The 27,351-nt window shown below is 40.8% G+C and overlaps 1 protein-coding gene across 4 annotated transcripts; it reads left to right on the top strand.

Annotated features, from left to right (window-relative positions):
• The first annotated feature begins 244 nt into the window (after positions 1–244).
• LOC131470618 (uncharacterized) lies at positions 245–27,351 on the top strand. Of its 4 annotated transcripts, none has more exons than XM_058646552.1 (8): positions 246–394; positions 6,299–6,371; positions 15,931–15,981; positions 20,959–21,146; positions 23,446–23,559; positions 24,831–24,970; positions 26,709–26,760; positions 27,231–27,351. In XM_058646552.1, exons 1-7 carry the CDS (start codon positions 358–360, stop codon positions 26,745–26,747), a joined length of 642 nt encoding a protein of 213 aa, XP_058502535.1. In that variant the 5' UTR covers positions 246–357; the 3' UTR covers positions 26,748–26,760; positions 27,231–27,351. The 4 variants fall into 4 exon arrangements, with proteins under 4 accessions (XP_058502536.1, XP_058502535.1, XP_058502534.1 ...); XM_058646550.1 differs by lacking the exon at positions 246–394 and adding an exon at positions 3,107–4,115; XM_058646553.1 differs by lacking the exon at positions 15,931–15,981 and having other exon boundaries at positions 245–394.

Here is a 27,351-nt window from a genome sequence, read left to right as displayed (position 1 = left end):
CTCTCTCTCTTTTCCACCTCCTTTTTTGCCCTATTCTCACTCTATTACTGTAGTTGCATGCTCACTCCCACTCCTCCCCTCTTTCATGTAGATAAATGAAACATTCCCCCTCCTCCACCCCTCTCAGTGTGTTAAATGGTACAACCTGCTGCCTCACTTAGCGGTCAACCTATCTCTCTCTCTCTCTCTCTCTCTCTCTCTCTCGCTCTCTCTCTCTCTCTCTCCCTCTCCCTCTCTCTCTCTCTCTCTCTCTCTCTCTCTCTCTCGCTCGCTGTGTGTGTTGTTTATTCATTCATTCATTTATTCTCTCAGACACAGTCTAGTTCTCTCCTGCTCTGCTCTTCTCCTTCTCTTGTTATGACCCATTTCAGGAGTGACTGCCTCCGAGACTTACGTGAGTAATCTTTGTGGTCAGTGTGTTCAGTCTGTCAAACTGAACACATTATGGTGATGTTGCACTGTGTGTGTGTGTGTGTGTGCGCTGTCTGACACAGCTGTGGACTGTGATGCTGTGCAACATGAGGATGTTCTCAGTACAACACGTCATGCACCTGCTCACATAAGTCTGATGCATGCATGTGTCTCTACTTTCTGTCTTTGTAAGGACCAAGTTGTTTTAAGTGTTGACAACGAGGACACTTGGACTTGAGGTCAACATGAAACTCCAAAAGTCTAGGACGTGTATTTCTACATTCATGTACATAGACAGTGTTGACAGTGATCCCGTGAATGTGGTTAGGAAACAGTTACGTGCAGTATTTGTAACGTTTGAGATATTTTTATAGAAGGACTTGGTGCTGTTGGTGAACAAAAGCTGTAACGATGCTGTGTAGCAACATATGGGAGTAGTGTTGTGTCGTTTCAAGTTTCAAGTTCAAGGTTTCTATAAAATGCAAGTTTCCTTAGCAATGATGAAAAATAACCTTTACCATACATTTGTCGCGATGTGCCTGGTTAATCGTTGGGTAATCTAACTGACTTGTTAGTGAGGAAATTTTTACTCACAGTTGTCGGTTGCAATGTGTTTCTCAATGTGCTCACTGAACACCGTATCATATATAACAGCAATGTTCACAAAGATATATGCAGCAAAAACTAAAGGAAGTGTGAACATTTCCTCACAGCTTAAAGATTAGGGGTGGGTCAGAATATCAATTTGGTGATATATCGTCGTCCTTCCTCATGCAATACGATAATCGATACACTAGGCAAATATCAATATTTTAATTAACAAATGAAGGCGCTTACAGGAGCCAAATATGTTGTTATTGTTGTAAAGTGTAATTTGCTCTGTGTGTGTTGGGTGTTGCTGTGCAGGTCTCAGGTGTATAAAGGCAGCAATGTCACTGTTGTTGTTGTTAGGCGTTTTACCTGGATGGGCAAAAGGTTTCTGACCGTTGTGATGTTGAGATGCTTGTCATCCTGAAGTTTTTGTTTGTTGTAAACTGGAAATCGATTGACATCATTCACTCACACTCGGGAATAAATATCACTGTACGACATCACCAGAACTGGGTCTGGACTTTCTCTGAACGCAACTCAAATGGTAGTTTACAGTATGGCAGTAGTCAACGAAGCGAGGTGTGTCAACCAGGTCAAATACCTCTGTAGCTGTGTTAGACTTAGCTCCTTTAACAGCGCTCTAAAATAAACAGTCCCTGCCAGTTTCTCTTGCCAGGTGTCGTTACTTCATGTCTCCTCACGGTGGCGCTGCTCAAATGAATGAAGGAAATTTGGTTTGGAAGTTATCTGGCGGAAGAAGAGGGAGTTTACAGCGGGATAAAGGTGGAGAAAGCTACGTTAAGAGATCCCCCATCCACGTTTAATACATCAGACTTGGAATAAATAAATTGTTGCATGTCAATATTCTTCATGTCACCCTTTTGTTCCAAGTGTGTTGGACAATCTATGTATGTAACCTCTGTAGAGCTGACATGAATCCTAATATAAATATAAACAGCTCATTCTGGGGTAATGAGAAACAACAATCCATGAATCAGGTGACTGTACACAGGAATTAGTGTCATTGTTTATTTTTAATTTCCTGCCTAAAGGAAAGAAATTCATTAAAATGTTAAAAAGTTGTAACACTGAGGAGGTTTTATTGTCAGAAATCGAATATCCTCACTCACCAGACTGTCTGTGGTTTGTTCACTGGCTTCTTCAGTCTGAATACTGAAGTGTTCTTAGTCAAAACACTGATCCCACAACATGGTGTGGGGGTCTGGTAACCTATAATAACAATAACAGTTTTTAATTTGTAAAGGTGTTTGAAGGTTGAAGTTAGTCGAAGGGAAGGGTTCGGTAAGTAATGGGATAGATAGAGCGAGACAATGTCCTCTAAAATGCTGTAGACAAAACTGTGCGTGTTGAGAAAGGAAAGAAAAAAAACACCATTTGATGAAAACAGTCCTAACATGCACCAGTATTCACTCCAGCCTGCACATTCATTACACAGTGGAGCTCAAGGTTCTGTTTATTCATCCATAAAAATGTTAAAATGTCAGTGCTCACATCCTTGCCGTCTGTAGCTACAGATGAGAAATAACAGCATAGCAGTTTCTAAAACTGGCCTGAGCATTTCAGCTGGAGCTGTGATCAGCCGAGTGTGAACAAGTGACCCTGAAAGTCTCATATATTATTTTACTGCTGCGGAAATGAATGCAGCCGGGGAATAAATGTGACAGGTCACTTCTGTGACTAAACATCTGTTGGCTGAATGTAATGTTTGAGGTTTATTGAGCCTGTCACGTTCAGCTAATTCAGTGACAAAAGTGAGGGAGGCTGCGCTGCTCGTCAATTCCAAAAAATGCAACAGAGGTCAAGCACTGGTGCATCACTTATGATGATAATGATGATGTGGTGAACAAGGTAGCAGACACATTAGGCCTTAAAGCTGCAGTGCATGCATTTTGATAAACATTTTTTGTTGTATATTATTCTGACTGTATTTGGTCTTTTTGAACAGAAATTATATAAAATGTTTTGTATGCTGTGTCCTCATCTTAAAACAGGCCCACCTGACTGAGGGTGTATTCTAGCGCTTTTCCACTTTACAGTTCTGGCTTGACTCTGGTTCTAAGCGAGCGTAGCCGATACTAAAATGTGAACAGACTGCCGTCTACTGATTGGTCAGAGAGATTGATCAGCATTGTGGGAACTCGTTTGACAGTGATTTGAATGTAACAGACATTTGTCTATATTTAAATGTCATAAATGCCATACAGCTTTAATGCAACAGTTCCAAACAACCTTTTAAGGCTTTTTTTTGAAGAAAGAGGCAAACAAGCAAACACAAATAAACAAAATCAGAATAAAACGGCCAAATGGTTAGGGTGTGATTCAACTTCTGCTCGCCTATTTGCAAAGTCTCCTCCCTTTTCTCGCCACGTCCTGTCTGTTCTTCACTGTGTCCAGCTAAATAAAGGCTTTAATTCTAAAAATAAAGATCCACTCAATTTTTTTGCCACTGTTTAGCACTGTCTTGTTACCCAGCTACACTTAATTCTCAAAAGCCTGAGGGGTGGAGGCTGGAGTAGTGGTGTCGTAAACCTTGCATTATATCCTGGGCAGTATAAATATAAACAAATTTATGAATACAAATTTAGCTTAAAATCCAAAATACATTGTTCCAGGAGTTTTCTAAACATAAAACTGATTTCACACATAATAAATTATTTATAACAACAACAACCAAATATTCCCTGACAGACACTTAACAAATATACTGTAGATGAAGTGATCCTTGTGGCCTCATCAGATCCAGCATCAGCCAGACCTCTGCTTCAGTCTGGACTTCCTGCCAAACCTCTGAATAGCCAGTCCCTGAAAACCAATAACCACAAGGGTGTGAAATTGTCCTGTCATCATTCTCCTGCTTCTCTCCTCTCTCATTTTCCACTTTTCTTTCTCCTCCGTCTTTTCCCGCCCCTCCGTAAAGCCAGTGCGTTGTCAGAAAAACAATGCAAAACCAATAAGCTAGCAAATAGCTGTAATCTTTCAGTCCATGATGCACAATCACCCATTCAGCGAGTTGCAGGCCCGGCTGCAGCCTGGCAGCCTCATCGGTCTCTGGTGGGGGCGAACGATCAAGTCGCCCCGGCATCTAACAGATGGTGAGTGACGGTGCTCATAAACTTTGCACTAAAAGACTAATGTCCTACAAGCTGCAGCCAGTGTGTCAGCCATAAACAACCCTGCTGCCAACTGTCAGCACCGCGGTGGTAAGAGAGAAAGCCAGCTGCTGTCGCACCAAACTCAGTTTGACATCCAGGGGGTTTTCTGAGCCGAGCACTGATGGAGGCTGTGGAAAGAGTGTCTGCTTCAGACTGAGTGCTTCAAGTCTGATAGAAGAGATAGAAGGAAAGGTAGAGAGGAATGTTTTTATGAGTGACTTCCTGTCAGGGTTAGGTTATTCTGAACAACCTGTGTCTGGGATGAGATAGTCCTTATTCAATTCTGAATCAGTGGCGAGTGGACTTGAAGACATTTCACCTCTCAAGAGACTTCACTGCCCACACTTCACAAATAAAGTCACAATCACCTGTCATAGCTGAAGAAGCTTCTTGGATGAAAAGTCTTCAAGAAAATTCTTGTATACTGTACTTTATTTATATTTCTAGCAACTTTTACTCCACTACATTTCTTAAATAAAGTGTGTACTTTTACTCAAATACATTTCGCCTAGCTATCTTACTACCAAATAAAATCTGAAGAAAAGAGTTTGGGGCGACGGTAGCTCAGTAGGGAGTCATCTTTCAACTCAAAGGTTATGGTTCCATTCCCGGCTCCGCTTGTCTACATGCTGCTGGTTGGTTCTTAAAGGCCCTTAAAATCGTTCAGATCTTAATTAGCTGGGCCACAATTCCATGTGGATGACCACCCCTAAAATAAAATAAACCTCACATGTGGTGTCCCACAGAGCTCCAGCTTAGGCCCAGTGCCTTTCAGTCTGTACATGTAACAAGGGCTGGAAGATAATTGCACTGTAATTTTCTTCAATAGCAGTATAACAAAGGTTCAAAATATGTTGTTCATGCATTACACAAATTTTAAGATATAACGTGTAATGTGTTTGAATGTTTGAGCTAGGAATTGTTTGTTGTTTTCTGCTCATTAGGTTTCTTTAAACAGCAAACCTCAGTGTTTAATTAGCTGTTATTTATTGTGATTACTGTCAATAATGAGTCATTTAAAACCATTGTATCATGATTATGTTTTGGCTGTATCACCCAGCCCTATTTACCTGAATGCTCAAGCTATTACAGTTCTGTCAAAGACTTTCTTGCCTTCACCTATGACATGAGTCTTTGGATGATAAATCAAGACAATGATAGTTAATGGAGCCAAAGCTTAGAGGGAAAAAAACCCACTTGAAACTGGGCCAATGGGTCTGTAGAAATGGGCCAATATCCTTGTCAATATCACTGAATTTAAAGTAAGTTTTGAATGTGTCCCAAGAGTCCTGTCATTTAAGGAACACTGGCAGAGTCAGTGTTCCTTTTCTCTACAAGCAGACACTAAAAAGTTAATATATGCTCCTATCGTCTGTATAAGCTGAACTATTTTAAGGCCCTGAAACTGTTATTTATTTTATTTCAGTTTATGTTGCTCTTGCACCTGAGGGCTGTTTTTTTTTCTTGTCTCATCGCGCTGCTATAATTGAACTTTTATTTTATTTTCCATGTTATGATCATCTGCTTTATACATGAACCACTCTGTGTTTAATTTTTTATGTGCTATATAAACTTTATTATGATTTACAAATACACCTGTTCACATACTGTGTTGGTTTAGATCAAAACCAAATAACGCAGGCATAACCCTGACACATTAACTTTGATTAATATGCAGTGTGTTTATTGATTTATATTGATGTGTGCTAAAAATGTGCATTTAATGAGCAAAAACTCAAGAGGCAGTTGCATAGTGTTTCTTTTATTTGAGCAGGTTAACATCCCAATGTGATTTAAAGCTTATAAGAGAGCGGGTTAAGAGGGCAGCAATAAAGGAATTGCAAAGAACATTATTACACAACACAAGACAACATACAATTCTCAGCTGAACAGTTCTCAAAACAACAGAAAGCAAGAATGTAAACAAATTAAAATGCAAAAACATACATTTTCCAGATAAACATAACCTATAACTCATCAAACTGTAATCTGCTCTGATGCTGTCAGGTTCTTCTGTGCTTTGCTTCAGAAGAAAAGACTGGTCACTTCATCACTGTCGTCCTCAGCTCAAGTGGTGAGACACAGCGTCAGCCACTAACCCGATCTGACTCTTTGTTTTTCAGACACCAGGATGAACGGCGAGCAGAGAGTCGGTCGCACCACAGCAGCCAAGAGAGGAAGCACCGCCCTTAAAAGGTGAGATAAAGGTTAACCTTGCGTTTCAGATATATTAGTGTCAGTGGATAGCATTAATCAGAATTATAGTTGAAGTAGCAGTAATGATGTTTATATGTGTTCAAATAGGCCTAAACAGCTTCAGTAATTTGTTTCTGTCATCATCAAACTAAGTGAGAGTAAGAAAGCGGAATCTTCTGCCTCTGGCATGTCTGACATGTCTTTAACTTGGATTGACTCCTATTCTTATCGATGTTTTTACGAAATTTGTAGGGATGGGTATCGCTATCTGTCAAGATCACTGTCCCGGATATCGGACAGATAAAATTGAAGATTCCGATACAATCCAATAATCCTATATATCGCATGATTCACTATCCACAAGCTGTAAAAATGTGAATAAAAATCAGCAAAAGCATTTTAGCTGAGTCATGTTTGGGCTGTTTATTTCTTCTTTTTGGGACAACAATATTTGTCACACAGTTGGATAATTATGTCTTTGAAATGACCCAGCACAAATGTGTTGTAAACAGCTTCATAGTTCATAGTAATGGTCTAAAATGACTGTATCGGATTAATATCGGTATCGTTAGATACTCCAGTTTTTGATATCAGTATCGTCTGGTACTATCCCTAGTAATTTGTCTGTCTGACTTCCTGTCCATCTGTATTTAAACGCTTCACTGCAGACCGTCCTTTTATTTCTCCTCTGGTCGTAAACATTTTGAGCGACGTGGTGAGGCTTTTTAGGTTCAGAAACATTCATGGAAACAACATGGTTATTTCTCAGTGGCTTTAATGTTGGCATTTTATGTGCGAAGCTCACAGTGAGTGACGGTCCAGCTGTCCCTTAGACATAACCTCATTCTCTGTTTACATGCAAATCAAAGCCAGACTGTGCTACAAATCCCTCTGCCGCCCACCGCTGGATGGATTAAAGCGAACACGACTCTGTGCCGGCACAAGCTTGGATTAAAAGCCAGGCAGCTGCACAGGCAGGTCTGCTGTGGCTCAGGATCTGTGCAGAGAACCTGTGGAAACAGTTACGGCATGGACTAACACTTTTTAGACTTTCAAATTTTTCAATTACTGCAGCACTGAGAGACAGCAGGCTTAAATAAGCTTTAATCCTTAGATCACAAGTGGTGAAGGTGAGGCGATAGGTCAGAGTTCTAAGTTTGGATAGAAAATGGTTGCGGATTGTGAATCTGCCATATTCATTATTAGTGAGGCCAACAATTTCAGCTCAATTCTCTACAGCATTAGGCAAATATAGTAATTATGTGGCTGTGATGTGTGTACATAAGCAGGAAAGAGGAAATAATGGAAAATCAGTGTCAAAAATTATGAAGCCACTAATAAAAAAAGAATAAAATTAAGGTCTAGTCATTACTTTGTAATATTGACTGGGCATATTCTGTAATGTGACTTCCAGAATTGTCTCACATAGAAATTGATTTCGGACTGCTAGTGGACTGGCTAGTGGAGTGGTCCTGAATTTAACCAAAAAGTGACCACAGAGAAAGCATATTCAGACTGAGATTGTCAGATAAATAGAAAGGTGTGTGTGTTTGAAAATGGCCAAAGACTCCACACACATTCTGTGTGTGTGTGTGTGTGTTGTTACTGTTGTCTTAGGTTTTTTTTTCCCATTGGAACACAGCAGGTTGTGTTCCAGATGGGTCCGACCTCCTTCGCTGTTTCCTAATCAAAACTAACAACACAGAACCTGCTCTGAGCAGCTGAGAACTTGCTTCAGATAAAAACGTACAGGAACTCAGTGAGTACCCACCATTTGTCAATGACAGAAAGTTTTCACTAGCAAGAAGGCAAGCAACTTAATGCTACAAAGCAAACATTAGATTGTTGTGGTCTGACAGTTTTTGGCATTTCAAAGTCAATTCAAAGATGCAAGTAAGTGGGAATTTTATATTGACCGTGCCAGGCAAAGTCAATTCCATGACTCATGCTATGCAAAGTACCTCTAATGTACCAGCCGTACACTCAATACATGGTAAATGGTTTGTATTTATATAGCGCTTTTCTAGTCTTGATGCTTGAAGTGTGAAGCACCTTTGAGTGGTAATACAGTCAATCCTGTGTTTGGCTTTCAACATTGTGCATTACCTCTTGAAATTCTCCTTGTCTGCCCTCATTTGCTTTGTTGGGATCTGGTTATTCTAATGCTGTGGCAAGGCTTCAAATTAGTACACTAACACTGGCACTGCTACTGAAATACGAACCAGACTTACAGAGTCTCATTTTGCATCTTTTTGGGCAAAATAGGAGAATATAAAGTAACCTTTGTGTAGCTGCAGTAATGGCATTATTATCCTGAAATACACAGCACACTGATTCTGTGTCTCTGCAAGAGAGTCTCATTGGCACCATGGTCGACTTTTTAGTCACAAGTCTCAGGTCATCATACTGCATTTTTGTCATGGTTTCATATTTTAAATATTTGTTTTGCTTGCTCAGATACTGCAATGAATTTCATGTCATCTTCTACCCTCTGATTCTTTGTGTTCAGAGCTTCTTCGTCACTCAGACTGAAGCCTTCAGAGAACCTCTGTTAGCTCTGTACTGCATTTGAAATCACCTCTCTACTCACAGACAGTCTTTTTTTTATTCTGAAGAGAAGTTTTTTTTGTTGTTTTTTTAAAGCCGACCCTACAGACACACAGGTGCATCCTTCAGATCTCAACAGTGAGGGTTACAGGCTTCATCTCTGCTGCTGTACTTCTGTCTCTACCTGCCCTCCATGTGAAGGACATGAGTGCCGACAATATGTGTCGTCTTCAATGTAAGACAAGAAGTATTTGAATCAACTTCTGGCATTGTTCAGACCCATTTCTTTAAAGTTCCTTTATACATTTCTTTTTAAAGACTGATTCTCAGCTCTGATTTTTGTATTTTGCAGTTATTCTGCTCACGCACAAGCAGATCCGTTCTCTCAGCAGAGAATAGTTCACTTCTCCAGTTTCCTGCATTCACCTCGTAAATAGCAATGCACCAGGCGTGGTGTTGGCCCCCGAGTGGCGATAACCCAAAATATAACAAACATTAAACATGTTTTAAACATAATGGAGAACATTGTCTCCCCTCCCCCTTATCCCCAGAGACACACTTTTTGCCAGGTAGTTTGAGGATTTAATTTAATCCTGCACAAACCGAAAGACGGATCTAGTAAATGCTAAACCCCTTTTCCATAACATAACCATGAACAGAATTTGCAGGCTGTAAATTAAATATTAAAATTGCGATATAACTGACTGTAATAATGTTATCAGTGAAGCCAGCATTTCAGTTTACCTCCTTTATGACTTAATACAATCAAATTGTTACATTTAAGACAAACATTAAACGTTAAAGAGAGGACAACATTATAACCAGTTAAACTGCATTGTCACGTCTCTGGGCAGTTACTCCTTGACCTCATAACAAACCATTTTGTATCCAGTAATCCATATAGTATATGCATAAATTACCGTTTCTGGATTGTGTACATTTGACTTGATGTGCTGCACAATCATATGCGGCATAGCATGAAATGATAGACCTTGTTTTGTATCGTCACACAGTATGGATCACCGTGTCACTGCTTCAGCTGTTGTTCGTCTCATATTATTTTGCCTACACATTCATTTTGCTCAAGTGTCAGAGAGGAGCAACATCACCAAGCCCCCCCCCGCTGCTCCGAGACACAAGGCATGCTGGGATGCCTGCGGGTCATTTCCCTACGAATCCCTGGGAACCAGTGTTTAATTAACTGATGAAGAGGCTTTTCCGTCTCCCTGCAGACTTCCCTTTGTCCTGTTTTCTCACTGATCAGTGGGTTTGTTGGAGGTCGACTCCAACGCTGTATAAACATTGTTTTAACCACATGCAGGAAAGATCAAAGGAGAGAGGATAAATCATTGATTGAGGAGAGAGAGAGAGAGAGAGAGAGAGAGCAACTATTTATATGCACAACACTTTAATTATGTGTTCTTGTCCCTCGATCGCCCTACTGAGATGTGTTGAGTGAAAAGAAATGAATCAGCGTTTTCTTTGTGGAGAGCACAGTGGAGAACAGCTCGATGAAGAGGCTGCAACCCTCCATCTCTGAACAAAAGCATTTAACACACGCACACACACACACGCACACACACACACACACAGGGACGATAATCTAGTTCATATTTCAATGTTGCCTTTGATGGAGCTGTGACGGCGGCCGATGTTTTCCCCTGTTTCACCTCATCAACTCTGAAATGTGTTTCCAACCAGACAAAATGTGCAGTTTAAATGTAATTAAGATAATAAAGCAGGTTCGTGGATTATGCGTTTGTGAAGTGGCTAGCACTGTTGCCTCACAGCAAGAAGGTCAAAGGTTTAAATCCTGGTTTGACCAACGACCTTCCTGCATGGACTTTGTTTGTTCTCCCTCTGTGTGTGTGTGTAGGTTCTCTCTCTCTCAGGTTCCTACCAACAACATGCAGATTAGGTTAATCGGACACTCTAAATTGACCGTGAGTGTGAGAGTGGACGGTTGTTTGTCTCTGTATGTTGGTCCTGTGATGGACTGGTGACTTGTTCATGGTGTGACTCATGGCCTTTTGCCCTATGTCAGCTTCAGATTGGCTCCAGCCCCCTGCAACCCACATGTGGAGGATAAAGCGGTGGAGAATGAACGAATGAATGAAGGCAGGTTCACGGGGAGACGCATAAGGCTCTGCTTTTGGAGCAAACTGTTGCAAAATGTCCCAGACCTCTTACATTCATTTTTAATTTATATTTATTGTATTCATATTTAATTTAGCTAAAATCTTAGATGAAATATATGTACTGTATACACAATTTTTTTTATCTTTTATATATATTTATCCTGGGCCACACGGTGATGTAGTGGTTAGCACTCTCGCCTTGCAGCGAGAAGACCCGGGTTCGAGCCCCGGTTGGAACAAGGGCCTTTCTGCATGGAGTTTGCATGTTCTCCCCGTGTGTGCGTGGGTTCTCTCCGGGTTCTCCGGCTTCCTCCGACAGTCCAAAAACATGCAATGTGGGGATAGGTAAATTGACCACTCTAAATTGACCATAGGAGTGAGTGTGAGAGTGAATGGTTGTTTGTCTCTATCTGTGTGTGGCCCTGCGATGGACTGGCGAACTGTCCAGGGTGTACCCCGCCTATCGCCCGATGTAGCTGAGATTGGCACAGCACCCCCCGCGACCCTCTGGTGGAGGATTAAGCGGTAGATGATGATGATGATGATGATGATATATTTATCCTTTTCTAAGTTACAGAGTGTCCAGAACTACATTGCTGCCATGTTTTAACACAAAATACTTACTCTTGTTGCCTTCAATGTACTTAATGGCCTCATCATCACTTTTATCGTAACTACCTATGATTCAACAGTTCTCCACTGCCGCATTTTTTTGTATTAGTCCAAAAACTGTCCTAATCTTAAGCAGGTGTACATTTATTTGGTAAGTCTTGTTTTCAGTGGCTAAAATCAGGTTTTTATATTCTTATTTTCAGTGATCGCAAGCTTATCCCTCCTGAACTATAATTTTGAGGGTACTATATAAATAATGTGAAGTTATTAGTTCATCCACCAGCTGTATTTACATGTCAGATGCTGGTTGGTTGCATCACCACGCAGTCCCCATCTCTAGTTTGGTCACCACAGTGACCCACTGACCTCATGTTGACCTCAGAGGTGGTGATAGCCCTTCGGTCCGAGCTCTGAGTGACCTGAGGTGGCAAGAACATGGCTGGATGCCCCATTAACCTTCTTTTCTCACCACCCCACACTACAGTACGCCAACGCTGACTTATGACTCTGCAGGCTGGTGAGGGAGGGCGGTAAATCAGAATAAATGGATGTGGCGGTGTGTGTGTGTGTGTGTGTGTGTGTGTACACGTACGTGCTTGTGAGGAAGATTAAACCAAACAACTCTGTGTGGTCTCACCTGCTGCCAGACTTATACACTCAGAAAGATATGAATATGTATGAACGCATACAAATACACACACACACACACACACACACACACACACAGAGTATTTGGTGTGTGAAGGGGCAGGCAGGCTTGGGGGGGGACATTGATGGTGAATGTTATCAGTAATGTTGGAGGGAGTGAGCCGTAACTAGTGGCTATATAAATGCAAATTTCTCATTATTCCCTTGCTCTTCCATATGCTGCATTGGATCAAGTTTGGTTCAGCTGCTTCCCCGGCAGCTCACCTCCTCTTTTTCTCTCTCACACCTTGTTATGCTTCATCTATCACTAGATTATTGCCACGGAGGCGACTCCCCTTCTGTTGTTGACCTCTCATATCACTTGTTGATAAATTAAATACATTTCTCTCTTCTTTTTCTTTTTTTTTCTTTTAAAGAAAGGACAATTGAGCAGATCGTTGATTTCTCGCCCTCCTTTCAAACCCTCTTTAAATGCTGCATACTGACATTCCTTGCAGCTGTGTAATTATTCCCTAAATACACCATTAAGGTCAGAAGCAGTGCAGCACAGAGCAAGTTAAAAGCCTATTAACACCTGAAATGGCTTCTTCACTGTTGACGTGTTACGTAAAGCACTGTGTGCTGCAATGTCTATTTGTATTTATCGTCTGACGATTCAAACTCAAATACTACATAATGTAAGAAAGGAAATGGTAATGGTAATTCTACTTTGGTGCTTAATGTTATCTCAATTCGAATGAACACAACATGTTTTCACACGGCTCTAGGTTTCACAACGTCAGCCTATTCACCAGTGCTGTGAAACCTAAGTCCACAAAAAATCTTTTTCAGATTCTTGTTCAAGATGCTCCACTCAGCATATGTGTAAAGTTGTAGTGTTAACAACAATCCCCCCCCCCCCATTTCACTTAGAATCGAAACCACTTCATTACACCATTTATTGACCCATGTTACATTCAATACTATTTATTTTGTTGTTTTCCCAGAAAAAAATCCACTATCTGTAAAAAGTCCCCAGAATACTCTATTCTAACTGCTCTGAGGAAATAGGGTTTGGAAATGCAATAACTTTAATTGTACCAAGTCAAACCAGATCAAATTTAAACAGCAACAATTGACTTCCTATAACAGAAAGTAATTTAAATGCTCACAGAGCTGCTGGGAAGTTAGTCAGGGGGAAGTGATATTGGTCCTGTTGTAAGAGAACTCCAGAAACGGTTGAATCACCTGATATGGACTCAGTGTTCTGTTCCAACAAAGAGCTTCTTTCATGTGCCGCTTCATTCCAAATATCCTAGCTAATCAAACAGCGTGTGTGAGACATAAAAGAGTTGTTTATTGTGATCATGGACTCAGAGTAGTGGGGGCCTCCTACTGATCAATAGTCATGTTTGAAGGTTTGCTCTTACACAGCTCAATAGGAAACGCACCGCTGGGCCCAAGCACAATGTCAGCCTCGGATCAATGTCGTCGTTAATTGCTGATTCATACCCATCATGGCTGATGAAGATGAATGATGGCAGCAGCAGAGGAAATGATCCGAATGAAATGGGTACCAAAATCCCCCTGTTTTCTTTCTACCTTTACCTGGCCATCGCTCTGTTTCTTTCCAACCGCCAAGGTCTGTCTCTGACTGTCTTCTCTCTATTAAAGAGGCTTGTCAGTGGTGTGTGAGAGAGAGATGGTTATTGATTCCTCCTGAGTGGATAAACAGTTTGGAGTTCAGTCTACTTCTCTCTGTTGTCTGTCCAGCTGATGTCAGGATGATGTGGTGGTCGACAGCCAACAGGCAACATCTCTCGGCGGTTAGAGAATAGGTTTTACCTGCACCGTTAACAGTCAGAAATGCAGATATACCAAGCAGAAATGACTCTATGGTCTGGCTTTTATGTTCTAGGATTTTTCATTAGGGCCCGAGCACGAGGCTTTGCGGTTATTTCTGAGGGGGTTAATGTGCATAAAAACTCTTGAAACTTTGCATGGAAGTCAGGTCCCAGACCCATGCGTTGCTCAAGGGCTCTATAGCGCCCCCTAAGGTGAAAACAGAGGCAAAATTTTGTTCCACTGAATTTCCCGAAACTTGGTGGGAAGATGTTATAGACCAAGACGAACAAAAATGTCGATACGTAAGTGTGTAAACTCGTCTAAACGCCTTTGTCGTACCAACATATAAGATGCGCCAATTTGTACTAGTTCTAGTATATATTTGGTATAAATTCTCAACTCCACTCAAATATTATTTATAGAGCACTTTTAAAGTTTGACCAAAGTGCTGTACAAAAAGAAAACATAATAAATTCATTGGTTGGACTTGTAATGTTCTCTTAACTGTCTTAATCTATGAGAGGTCCAAATCCAGAAGGAGTTGTTGCTGTTCATGTTTAGGTCAAAGGAAAAATCCAAGCCACCAGCATTTATTTGTTTGACACTTTTTCACAGACACCAGAATCACTTTTCTGTCCAGCTCATACATGTACACTTTGTAACCAGGAGTCATGTAAAAGTGTGGAAATTACAACTTGTACCAGCTGTTTGTGGTTTTGTTGACCTAATAAAACAGCTCTGCTCTGCCCAGAGGCTGCCCAACCCTGTGCTAAGTAGGTCTGAGTGCCATCTGCTCAGTTCAGTCTGTGGTGCTGCTCCCGAGTCACCACACTGTTATACACAGACTTTAAAAGGTGGATTATGAGGCTCAGTCCCATTTCACCCCTTGCCCCTACCAGTTTGCCCCTCAGATTTGCATATGTATATGTAGTTGTAGGATGATTCATTACTTGTTGCAGGAGAGGGATGGATTGGAGAGAAATTTAGAAATTGGCCCTTTAAACAGAGATCAGGAGCATGAGCCAGTTTAACCGAATCCAAAGAAATGTATAGAAAAAATGCAAGGTTTAGCAAGGTTGTGGAGCTACGCTAACCACACCATAATCTAGTCCACTTGTATTCAAGTGGACTAGATTATGGTGTATTCCACTTGTATTCAAGTGGACTAGATTATAGGTATAGTAGGTGGAGGGGTATAATGACAAATGCGATCAGGCCTAAAATTGATCCATTATAATCAATATCAAAATATCACTGCTAACACAGCCAAGAAGACCAAACATTTAGGTTTTATTTCTGGTCTTTTGCAGCTCAGGGCAGCGACAGATTGTCAGGTGTCAAAACTGGTTTCAAGAAGGTTTATCAGTGACACCGTGGTCCATGAAATAACAGTTTTTACTGCAGCCACGTGTATTCTCCTCTGTCTCACTGACAAGGTAAACATATAAATACACTGTTTACTCTTAGACTGGCAGTGTCTTGTGTTTCTGATGCTGTATGTCTCAGCCTTCAGTGTTACTCATGTATTTCTAGCTCATTTTTCATGAATTTCTAATGACCATTTTCTAATTTGTGCTTTCTGCACTATTTGAAGACGCCAGTTCAGATTACACCCCGCTCTCGCCTTCGTATTTGTAGCCTTCTTTGAAGTAAGAAATACTCCAAATTTGAACCAATTCCGTGGACATACAGTACAACAAAAATGGTTTTGTTCTTGCCTATAGCTTCACTTATCAGTCTCAATGCCAATTACTACTGTGTGTAAGCGTCACGTCTCTTTCTCTCCTCAGATCCGGTGATGACATTGAGTACAACAGATACACTGAGGACCACTATAATAGGTACAGCAAACATCTGTGTTGTGTTTTTTTATAAATGGTTTACACATTTATATGATTTTGCTTCTCATGCTGTACACGTGTGAAGAAGCCGAGCAACTGATCAAGAGCTTTTGCATTAGGATGGATACTATTAAGAACCTGAAGCAAACAATTTAAAAAAAAAAAAGAAAATTAATGAATTAATTTCTTAATTTGTATGTCGAACACCTAAAACTAAATCTGTGTTCCATGGCTTCTCAATTCTCTGTGATAGAGTGACTGATGCGGCAGCTCTCGGTGACCTCTGAAATCTCATCTCACCATTTCAGTGTTTGCTGAATGTATTTTCCAAGTGTCTCAGACGACACATATTGGGGCTGGGAGGAGGAAATGGGTCACTCACTGAAAACAGGAATTACCTCAACTCCCCATTTGTTTCTGACATGAGTTGGCAAGCTCACATCCTGTTTGATGGCAGCGTACACTAGACTCTGAGGTTGGAAAAAGATCTGCTTCTCTTTGACAGCTGTTTGCAAATCCAGGAGAAGATGGAAAGTGTGAGTGGAACCCTGGTTAATCTTGTTGTATTCGGCTTTCAGCCATTTGAACTATTTTGTGTGGATGAATGCAGCTGTTGGTCTGCCCTTCCTCTCCCCTCAATTTAGACTTTTTCTGCTTGGAGACAAAACGACAAAGGATAAGTGACTCACATTCTGTGACAAAATCCTGAAAGAAGAGAAAGTGACAGAACAACTGTAGCTCTAAAGAGGATTTGCTGGAAATCAAGAGTGTGTGTATTAAAATGATTTCCATCTGTTGGATTAACATAATACAGTCTTACTCAATCATTTCCTAGGGTAGTGTGTGGTAATAAAATGAAAAATACAGTATTTATGCTTTAGGACAGTTCTAAATTTGGTCAGATTAGACCAAACACTGGATACAAGGGTTGCCATTTATGCATGCACAGTGTCATTTGGCGTCCAATACACCCACCTGACCAATGTGTGAGTGTCTCCTGGCTGCCAACGATGATGTTTCATCTTGTATTTATAGCATCTGTGACTACTAACGAAGGTGTGATAGAAACATAACAGCATGTTCAGTTTTCTTTTGTTATTACATTTTAAATGGTGTCATTTTGCAATTACATTTTACTCTCAGTTCACAAAACAACAACACTCACTGCAAGTATTTGGCGAGGGAATGTTCCACTACAGCAATTTAGAGAGTTGTTAATTCAGTGAAAGCAGCAGTTGAGTTGGTTATAAATCCCCCCCACCCTTCTCTTTTAAGCCCCCGCTTGCATTTCCTGCTCCATCAGCCACTCTGAACTCCCTTTAGCTCACTGCATGAAGCCAAAATCAAATCACAGCAAAGTTGCAGGAAAACCTGAACACACACAGAGAGGCTACCGTATGAGTCCTGACGCAAACACTCACAAGCTGAGATAACACTTGTAACACAAAAATCTTCCATTATTAAGTGAAATATGCACAAATATGGAGGGTAATGTTCATGATAACCAGAACGTAGCATTATATAATTCGTCCACCTTGGCCCAGCATTTCAGAACCAACAAAACTGAGAAGTTTGAAAATAATACTGACAATGACTCAGTTACTTGTAATTACCTAGTTTTTTCACAACTCATTTATGAAATATCTTACTTTCAGTTTTCACCAATGGAAAATACAAAACAACAACCTTGTCTGTTCCCTTGACTTTCCACAGATAAAGATTAAAAAAGAACATAAAAAAAAGCTCAAATCAAACAGCAGTGGACTGACAGCAGCTCACTGCCCCACCACAGGCTGAGAACAGAGATCACTGCTGGCAGCCAAGGACAGGTGGAGGAGGAGAATTGTGAAAGAGAGGTGCAGGGGAGAGAGGGAGAGTCTGACAGCATGAACGACGAGTATGTTGGCAGCTGGCAGTCGCTCAGATAAGCACTCTACTCAGTTCATGCATCATGCTTTTTGTCTTTTCCTCAATCGGTCACAGGACTTACCAGGAAAACGATAGCTTCACTTGTACCATTGTACATTTTCATAGCTCTCATGCTTAATCGCAGGAGAGTCAAGCGTCCCAACTCTTATTGGTTAGTGTTGGACCTGTACAAATTTAATTTAACCCACATATTTTAGAAATAGGTGTTGTAATACTATACCAAGATGAACTCCCACAGCATCTTAGGTATATGTTTAATACTTTGTCTTGTCATTTGAGGCTGGAAAGTTTGTAAACTGCTCTCTCTTCCTGCACCAACATCCATTGAGGATTTCAAACACTGAAGACAAATAATAACACTTTTGAACTGATGAAGGCAGCAGAGAATCAATGTCTTCTCTGAGCTGTGATGTAAAATCAATGGTTTTCTCTATGTCCCTTGGTTTTGGCTGGAATGTGCAGTTTACAAAACTTCAATTTTCTGTCAATCATTCAGATAAATCTCCAAACGCATTCAGTAGTCATTAAAACCCTGCACAATTCAAAAGTCGTTGACTGACAACACAACACAACATGCACACACAAACATGATGAATGTCTGTAAATGTTGACAGTATTCTGTGTGTTTGTCCAAATTCAACACAATGTTCTGAGCAGATTTCATGCTGGCTGAGTTTTCTGCAAAAGCCTGTAGGAATGATCATTTATGTATTTATTTATTTATTTATTTTATTTTATTACATAGCTTAAGTGTGCACGTCTAACTTTTCAGTCTCTGTAGGACGAGAGACACCATGTGTAGCGTCTACAATGCCGTCCTATAAATATTAATAAGTGTTTATCTGCTGGCTTGTGGATTATCAGCTTAGTTAGGTACAGTAGCCCTTGTCAACCAACACACCCACACACACACACATATGCCCATTCTTGTCTTTCTGTAGTTGTGAGGACACTAATGCAGCTTTTCCACTACATGGTCTCATGCAGGATAGTACCTGGTACCTGGCATATTTTTTGGTACCTTCTCTGGCGAGGTTCTGAGTGAGCTGTAGATCAGTTAAAAAGACTTAACAATGCTGAAAACTTACTTAGTTAATCTCCAACATTCAGCATGGAAATCTCAATATTAAACAGGAGAACCGCTATACTGCTGTATTTCCGCTATATTTCAGTTCAGTGACTGTGTCAGACGGAGTCATGCAGGAAGTATTGAACGATTCTGTGAACAAATCTTTTTAACTAACTAACAGCCGATTGCCTAACACTTACCCTCACTTTGAATACTTTGAATTCTCCATATACTCTATTATTTGTGTATTCATTTCCAAGTAACCTAAGCCTCATTCCAGTCCTGCTGAATTTTAAGATGAATGGTGATGTGGAGTTTCACAAATTGTATAAAAACCAAATCTCGCTGACCCCCCTGAACCATTTCATATAGAATCTAGAACATGGCAAACAAAACAATGTTCATTATTCATTAATTAAACAATCTGCTAAAGCATAGTTTGAAATATTGGGTGCGTGCAGGTGTGTTTTATGAATGCTTAACTGTGTGCATGTGTAAGTGACGGGGAAGGCGATGAGGTGTGTTCATGTGTGTTCTTCCTCCAGCTGTAGATGGCTGCTGTGATAGACAGCAGAGGTTGACAGGCAGAGGGAAGGAGGCCTCCTCTATCGCGCGCTGCATCAAATTGGAGCTGTCAGCGCGCTTTCTCCCACAGCACAACACACACTGTCAGACAGCAACAACAGTGGGAGAAAACACAGCATCGGCAAGCGGCAACATGCAGGAAACACTAAAGGACGGAGGGTGGAATTGTTTGGTGAAATCAAATCAGTGCCGCTCATTTATTTTTTATAAGATAAATCACTCCGTCCTTCAGAAAGTTTCAGCTCACCTCCAGCAGGTAACTCCAAGAGCCAAACAGCTGCTGCATGTCTAAGACCAGATTCACTTTCAGTTGACTTTCATCTCTAGCTACATAATGATTGCAGAGCTCTCGCTCTCAATTAATTTTTTATAGATCGCTTTAATGTATTTATTAGAATAAAGGGATATTTAAAGCAGGTTAGTGGATGACACTGAGGAAAATGTCCCTAGTTTAAGGTTTTTAATATTCAGTACTCCGAAGCACTCCCTCCTGAGGTACATTTGAAGGTTGCAGCAGGTGCAATTTTATATGTTTTATTACTATTTAATCTGTTTTCTTCCCAAATCAAGTGTCTTAGTCTAACCTGCTGTGGCTGTCACCTTCATGTCTATTGGTTCCCACTGAAGATGCTAATTTGTGAAATCATTATTTTCAAACACAAACAGCTACATCTCTGTGCTGAGCCAAGGTGAAGAGGGAGATGCACTAAACGGGAAGCTGGAAAGTTGGTTTAATAAAGTCGTTAAATGCACCACTTCATGATAACTGCTTGGTCTGGTTCAGTTCCGCCTTCAGCGCTCTAGCACCTGTCAAACTGCTGCCTCGTCTTCGTCCTGCTAAAGGTTGAACATGCCAATCAAACTAATGCAGGGAGAAGTTTAATATTGAAATAAATATATGCAGTATGAATGTGACCTGATTACATTTGACCCAAAGGCCTGAATACCAAAGAGCTGTGTGAACAGACAGGTCATCATTCATCCCACTCTCATTCATCTTCCAACAAGCAAGCGTCATCCCTGATAAACCTGGTTCCTGCTGACTGTGCGTGTGCGTTTTAGTTTAGGACAGCGGGGTTGTGCGGAGGATAGTGTTGTCTCCTCACAGCAAGAAGGTTCTGGGTCCAAACCTGGATTCTACCGCTTCCTGCCACAGTCTAAAGATTTGAAATGTGGTTTAACTGCTCTAAATGTCCTATATACTGTGTGAATGTGAGTCTGGTTGTGTGTGTCTCTTAAAGACACTATGTACAAAAGACATAGTCTCCGAGTCCTCGCACCAACGAGGACACGGCATCAGGGTCAACTCTACTGCTTTCAAAAGAAAGTCAGTTTGTGTGCAATATTAAACTGTATATGCATGAGTTTCAAGCTCGTATGTTTGTGCTTGGCAGGGTCTTTGACTACCAGCGTGTTCCCTCAGTCCCGGTGGAATCCAGCGCGGTCAAGCGGCTTCGTCCTTCATCCTCCTCCTCCTCCTCTTCCTCCTCCACAGTGGCTCTGAGGATGAAGAGCAGCAGAGCGTCCAGCGGGAGCAACAACACACTCACCACGTCCTCCGGCAGCAGCAGCAACACTAAATGTAAGAAATGATGCCATAATATTCACACACTCCCATTTATTTACATCAAGACAGAGTGCTTGATGTTAGTCTCTAAATGTCAGCTTAGGTCTCTCTGACATTTAGGATATCAGTAATAGCATGAAGTGTTCTACTCCACTTAACTTTGAAGACAGATACCGCTCGTTTTACTCAGTCCTGTTCATCTGACATAATTATAATATTATAGATTACGCTGCAAAGCAATACAAATTAGAGAGTACAACATGTAACTGACGGTCACGCGTTAAGGGGTGTTTCCATTTTATAGAATCTATCAAGGGTTATACTTAAGTACAACTGCACTTACTCCTCTAATATAATGCCTGGAATGGCTTAACCCACGCAAAGAATCATGTCAGATGGTAATGATGGGTAAAGATGAAAACAACCCTTCTTGTGGTTGTCCTTCGGAAATATTTTCAGTTTATTTTAGGTAGTCGATTACTGTGGGGGATGATATCTACTTCCCCCCCCGGGATGGGATGCTAGTCCATCACTGAGTACCTCCTCCGCACCTCCATTCATGATCATGAGAGAGGCTCACTCCAGAGCAATGTCCAGCTGATGGCACAGGGTGATACACAGGTGTTTTAAACTCTTCAACCCTGTTAGTGCAGGGATCTGAAGCTCACACATGCAGCTTGACCATGGTGGTCACATTTGTGAAGACATACTCATCTCCAAATCTGCAACCGACATGAGGCCCTTGGTAAATCCTGCATCACTCTGTGATCGTTTCCTTTCTGCCACCCCTGAGCATGTTATCTTCTGTATGTGTGATGAGTCGTTGCACTGGTAGGCCCTCGGGGAAGTGGAGAGAGGGCGGGTGCGGGTGTGGGAGCCAGATGGTTTCTTCATTAAATGCTTCTCTACCACGGGGCTCTCCACATTGCTATAACCCAGCCGAGCCTATCAGTGCTGGCAATTAGAGTGAGTTAATAGTGCATGGCAAATAAGAATTGTTTATACTAGTTTATTACAAGCTTTAATAGTTTTACTGTGCCCCATCACAAGGAAATTAGATTGCCTTTGCAAGCTTCTGAGGTCAAAAAGCTTTCAGTGTGGATGTAGTTTTCAGGGTCGTTTGTCGAGCTGCTGGTGGCACTGGTGGTCCATTAAAGAACACAGTGAGGGTGAAGGCCCCTGCAGTTAAAGGAGGTGGGAGAGCAGTGCAGCACTGAGAGATACTGATGGTGCAGGACTACAGACTTGATGACTGCAAAGGGTCACTGGATGACATTTGCATCTGCATGGAGTTTGTTTCGTGCCTGCGGAGAGCTGCTTCACATGTTCCACTAATACTAAACAGGGGTCTGCATTAGTCTAGAATTCCACACATGCATACTGGCTTCTCACATTCCATTCCAGCCTCACCAGGACTTTGTCCTCATTCGTATTTCCTTGTATGTATAGTAACAGAATTTGCACAGTGAGGTCCAGCCTTGATGTTGAGTGATATGTTCCTTCTCTGCTGTTCACGTTCTTACCAGTGATGTTGGACTGAGGCCAGTCACATCCCAGAGATGAAACTGGGAATATTGCTGCTGTAATCACCTGGCATTCTCATGTGTGAATTATGGCTGCAACTTGTAATTGATTAATCAATTATTAACAGATTCCCAAAATAATTAACAACTATTTTGATTATTAATGAATATTGGTTTGAGTTTGAATGAACATAAAACCTAGTTCTCCTATTTGAGCTTTGTAAATGTGAATATTTCCTGGTTGCTGTGACAGTCAATTTTATTCATATACAGTATAGCCCAACATCACAATTGCCTTAAAGGGCTTTATAGTCTGTACAGCAAGTGAACTCCTCCGAGGAGAAACTCCACAAAAACCCTTGTTCAGTGGGAAAAATGTGAGAAACCTCATGAAGAGCCACCGAGACAGACGTGCAGTCGGTCACATGTATGGAAACAAATTCAGCAGATTACAAACAATGACAGGGAACATAAAATATGAGAATGTAAATTGTGGAAAATACAGCTAATAGATGAGAGGCAGATGGTTACAATAACTGTAACATCAGCTGGTATTAACATTCATCATTCAAACACTCCATCAAAAATGAAGATGATGAAGTAAGTTGCAGCCCTGTAGTTGGAACAGAAAGGGGAATGAAAGAAAATCAAAGTTCATGAAACGTCATGGACTTCATTTTCATTTCAGTCACCTGCACTGTCAATATGTCCTCAAAGCTTGCATTGTTGTCTGTTTTCTTTTACAAAAAAAGTACCACACCAAATCTCTCTCTCTCCCTGTCTCTCTGCAGTGAAGATGGCTGAGCTTCTTGCCATAAAGAGAGAGTTGACGGTGATCAAGGTTCAGATTGACGGTCTGTTGGACAGTGTGGACAAGATGGACAGACAGAGGAAGGACTGTTCAGGTAAAGACTGAGAGTGGTGGATTTTGTTAATTGTCCGTGTGTCTAGTTGGTCTGGAATCAGTTTTGTTTTGTTTTGTATTCCTTTATTATACTTGTGTAATTAAGTGTTACCCTGCAACAAAAGAACAATACATCTCCCACATATGTGTGTGTGTGTGTGTGGAAGTCTCTGGTAGGCTGTGAGGACACATTTGGATTCAAACCTGTCTTTGTCACAACTTTAAATGGCTTTTTGAGGATTACGACTTTGTTTTACGGTTAAGGTTAGAGTTGAAATGCTTACCGTCTATGAGTGTCCTCACAAAGAATGCTATGCAAACATGTGTGTGTGTGTGTGTGACATCATTTTGCCTTATTTAGATTCAAAGATATTGTCACACAACAGGCTTTTTTTTTTAAATAAATATATGAGTCAGTATGTATCAGGTTCCATCACACCTGGTTTGATCTACACAGAGATCCCGTTGTAATAAAAAGAACATTATCTGCATCATGCATCAGTCTGAGACAGATCTAATCCAACCAGAAAACGACTGAACATTAAATTGGAGTTTATTATTGCAAATGATCTGTGGGGAGTCAGACTCAGTGTGCTGTCAGTTGTGATCCACTATCAGACTGCATCTGTGACTAATGGTTCAATGATAAAACTGCCGCCAGCGGAGCGTGGTTATGACAGCGAAGTAAACACCGATAAACAACAGCCTTATAACCTTTCATAATCTCCACCTCAGTTCTCAGGAGTCATCTTGTTTGTTGTATGTCATGTGACATGTTTGTTTGCGTTGTTTGTCTGTCTTGGCTGTGAGGACAAACACGTGACCATTTACACGTGTGCACGACAACTTAGAGCATCACAGTAGATTTATATGGTTCTGAGACTGAAAATTGTAGGATTTCACATTATGATTAGATTATATTCGTAATGTAAATTTTCACAAATTCATCCTGCAGGCTAGATTGGAGCCTCTGGGGGGCCAGTTCTGGCCCACGGGCCGTATGTTTGACACACCTGGCTTAGACTTTTAGGGTTTAGACTTGGTTTAAGGGTAAGGGAATGCATTATGTCTGAGTGTCCTCACTGACCTCACTGAATGGAAGTCAATGTGTGTACTTGTAGTGGAGGTACTTAAAATACCATCTGCTCCTTTACGGTCAAAGTCAAACTACCTTCAGAGCTAAATACACTGTAGCATGACATACTGATGGTCCTCACAATGGTACTGATACTGCTCTGTGTGTGTATGTGTGTGTGTGTGTGTGTGTGTCAGAGTGTCCTCAGAGCAGCGAGCCCAGTGTGTCAGGTTCTCCTCACCACGGTTCAGTCAGCAGTCTGGAGAGAGAAAGTCCTGAACCAGGAGAGGCCAGCGAGGATGAGCCACTGCACTGCCACCATTACTACCCCCACAGGGTAACTATATATACCTCTACTACCACTATGCTTTAAATACCCACTTCTAGCAGTACAGGGTTAATATACTGCATACCACAGTGCCCTCCCATTATCTTGAACACAACCTCATGCGATACCCAAATGTCCCTGTACCGTCAGCTTCACCCACACCACACTGCCACTTACTGCTCTCTGCTTACTTTTGAAGTTAATGTAATTCTGCCCTCTAGCGGTCAGTCAATTAATAACACCCCATCAGCAGTAAAAACAAAATCTGGGACATAAATTATAATAATTATTTCATAATATAAAATGTCCATGGAATCCCACTGCATGTGTTTTAACTGACCAACAATCCAAAACATCTAATCATGAAGATTTTCTTTACTTTTTTGAATACTTTTGACGGAGTGGAAATCATTTTAATTATACATTCATCAAGAAAATGGGACAATGAATCCCTTCATTTTGTGCGCGTTAAAAGCAATTGTATGTGAATGTACAATTCTATACAAGTTGGCAACCTTTAAAAAATGCCAGGGAGGTTTATTTGTTTAGTATTGTCTGGTCTGTATATTTAAATAATGGTGTCTTGAAAGCACATTTAGGCTGGGCATGTACTTTATGCACAACATAACAATAATATAATAATGATAACAAGAGTCAATGTATTGGCCTTCTGTCCATTCATTCACACGTCTTAACAGCGTCTCCCTGCTCCACACTGCACAGAATGTGCCTGAAAACAATGTGAGTTATCTGTCGCCTTGTGGATATTTTATGCAGCACCTCACCTGTGTGATCAGCCGCGTGTAGCCGAGTGTTTCTGTTCCTTTACAGCGCAACATAATGATATAGAATTAGCCTGCAAAGCTTCGTACCTGCCTGACAGAGCAAAGCTGTCTCATTAATCTGAGCAGAGGCAGCGAAAAGACCAACCCATAATCTGCTGCATTGTTCCTCTTACAGGAAGGAACTGTGAATAAGAGAGTGTGTCAGTAATTACCGTCTCTCTCTGTCTTTGTGTGTGTGTGTGTTTGTGTGTGTGTGTGTGTGTGTTGCTAAATGACATCAAAATTAGGGCTGAACGATTCGAGGGAAATTTCTAATGCATGAGAATAAATACATGAGAATTTAAAGACAGGAAGTGTTTTCAATATGCAGGTATTTTATTTGTTTAAACGGGCACTGAACATAGAACAATGAAAAACAGAATGATTAGACTGCAGCCTTTGCAATGTGCTAATAGATTCAGCTGGATTTCAACATGAAAATGATAGATTGCTCAGTTGGAATAAAAATACTGTCAGAGCAGGTGCGTGACAAGTGTCTTGGTGTTTGACTTCAGTGCCCTCAATGTTCAAGTGTGTCTTTTTTAGTGACATCTAATGGTGAGACTGCAGAGTGCCACAAAAGGAGGACTCTGGTGCTCACACCTCATTTTTCCAAGCCAAAGAACTTCAGTGGCCTTTGCGTACCACAAAGGACGTAAACACTCTTCCACCAACTCCATTTTGTGTCGTAGGCTTCTCTTAAAAACGTCCGTCTCTGCTGCTGTAGAGACATTTCAGTGCAACATGATGGCCTCCGTAAAGCAAGGCCCTTGTCCTAAGTGCTTATAAAATGAAAATCAAACTATTATTTATTTTAAAGTGTGTGTACACTTATACAAAAATATCATTAAATTCAGAATGTTACACACCGGAACTTTAACTGACCTAAAGTCCTATTAAGAGCTTCTTACTATGTCTTCCAGATAAAGCAGCATCAGTCTGATCTAGAAGACGACCTGTGAAGCTACGGCCCAGGTATGAACTTTTTGTTTCTTTAAGTATCACAGAGTTTGTAATAAGATCAGGTGATCCCATGACCTCTGTATTAGTTCCACCAGCAGATCAATGGAGCAACATGAAATAAATAATTGCAACACTGAGTGCTGTTGGTTGTGCTTTGGAAATACTATTGTTAAATATTATACCATATTTTACTAGATCTTCAAAAACAAAGTAACAAAAAAAAAAGACCAAACATATGTAGGATTTATTTTTTTAAATGCATGTCAGGCAGTGTTTGCTCGTAGTCTAAATTATGACACAATAATCAGAAACAATGATTATGTAGTTAAACAAAATGTGAATGAAAAGAGTTGTGTTGATGTGTTGTCTGCACTTGATGAGTTGAGCTTACCTGGTGAATTTTCATGTTTCTTTTATTTCTATTTATTTATGGAGCTCTAGAAAAAAGCTGTAATCGACTCCTGTTCCTGTTTGCTTTGCAGACACAGAAGCTTGAACAGCTGGGATTGAAGATGCTTCAAGGAGATAGATTTTATTATTTGAATTCGACATCATCACTTTTTAATTGAGGTTTTTCAGTCCATAAAAAATGCACGGTGCATG

This window comes from Solea solea, chromosome 12 (assembly GCF_958295425.1).
Source record: "Solea solea chromosome 12, fSolSol10.1, whole genome shotgun sequence".
In the NCBI taxonomy this organism is placed as follows: Eukaryota; Metazoa; Chordata; class Actinopteri; order Pleuronectiformes; family Soleidae; genus Solea; species Solea solea.
This window is presented reverse-complemented; position numbering and strand designations above follow the sequence as displayed.

Bases quoted from the DNA above. Each gene is read 5' to 3' on its own strand.
- LOC131470618 (XM_058646550.1), top strand. From the start codon at position 4,007: ATGATGCACAATCACCCATTCAGCGAGTTGCAGGCCCGGCTGCAGCCT. The intron at 4,116-6,298 runs GTGAGTGACGGT...TTTGTTTTTCAG, and splicing joins GCCCCGGCATCTAACAGATG to ACACCAGGATGAACGGCGAG. The intron at 15,982-20,958 runs GTACAGCAAACA...TGTGCTTGGCAG, and splicing joins ACTGAGGACCACTATAATAG to GGTCTTTGACTACCAGCGTG.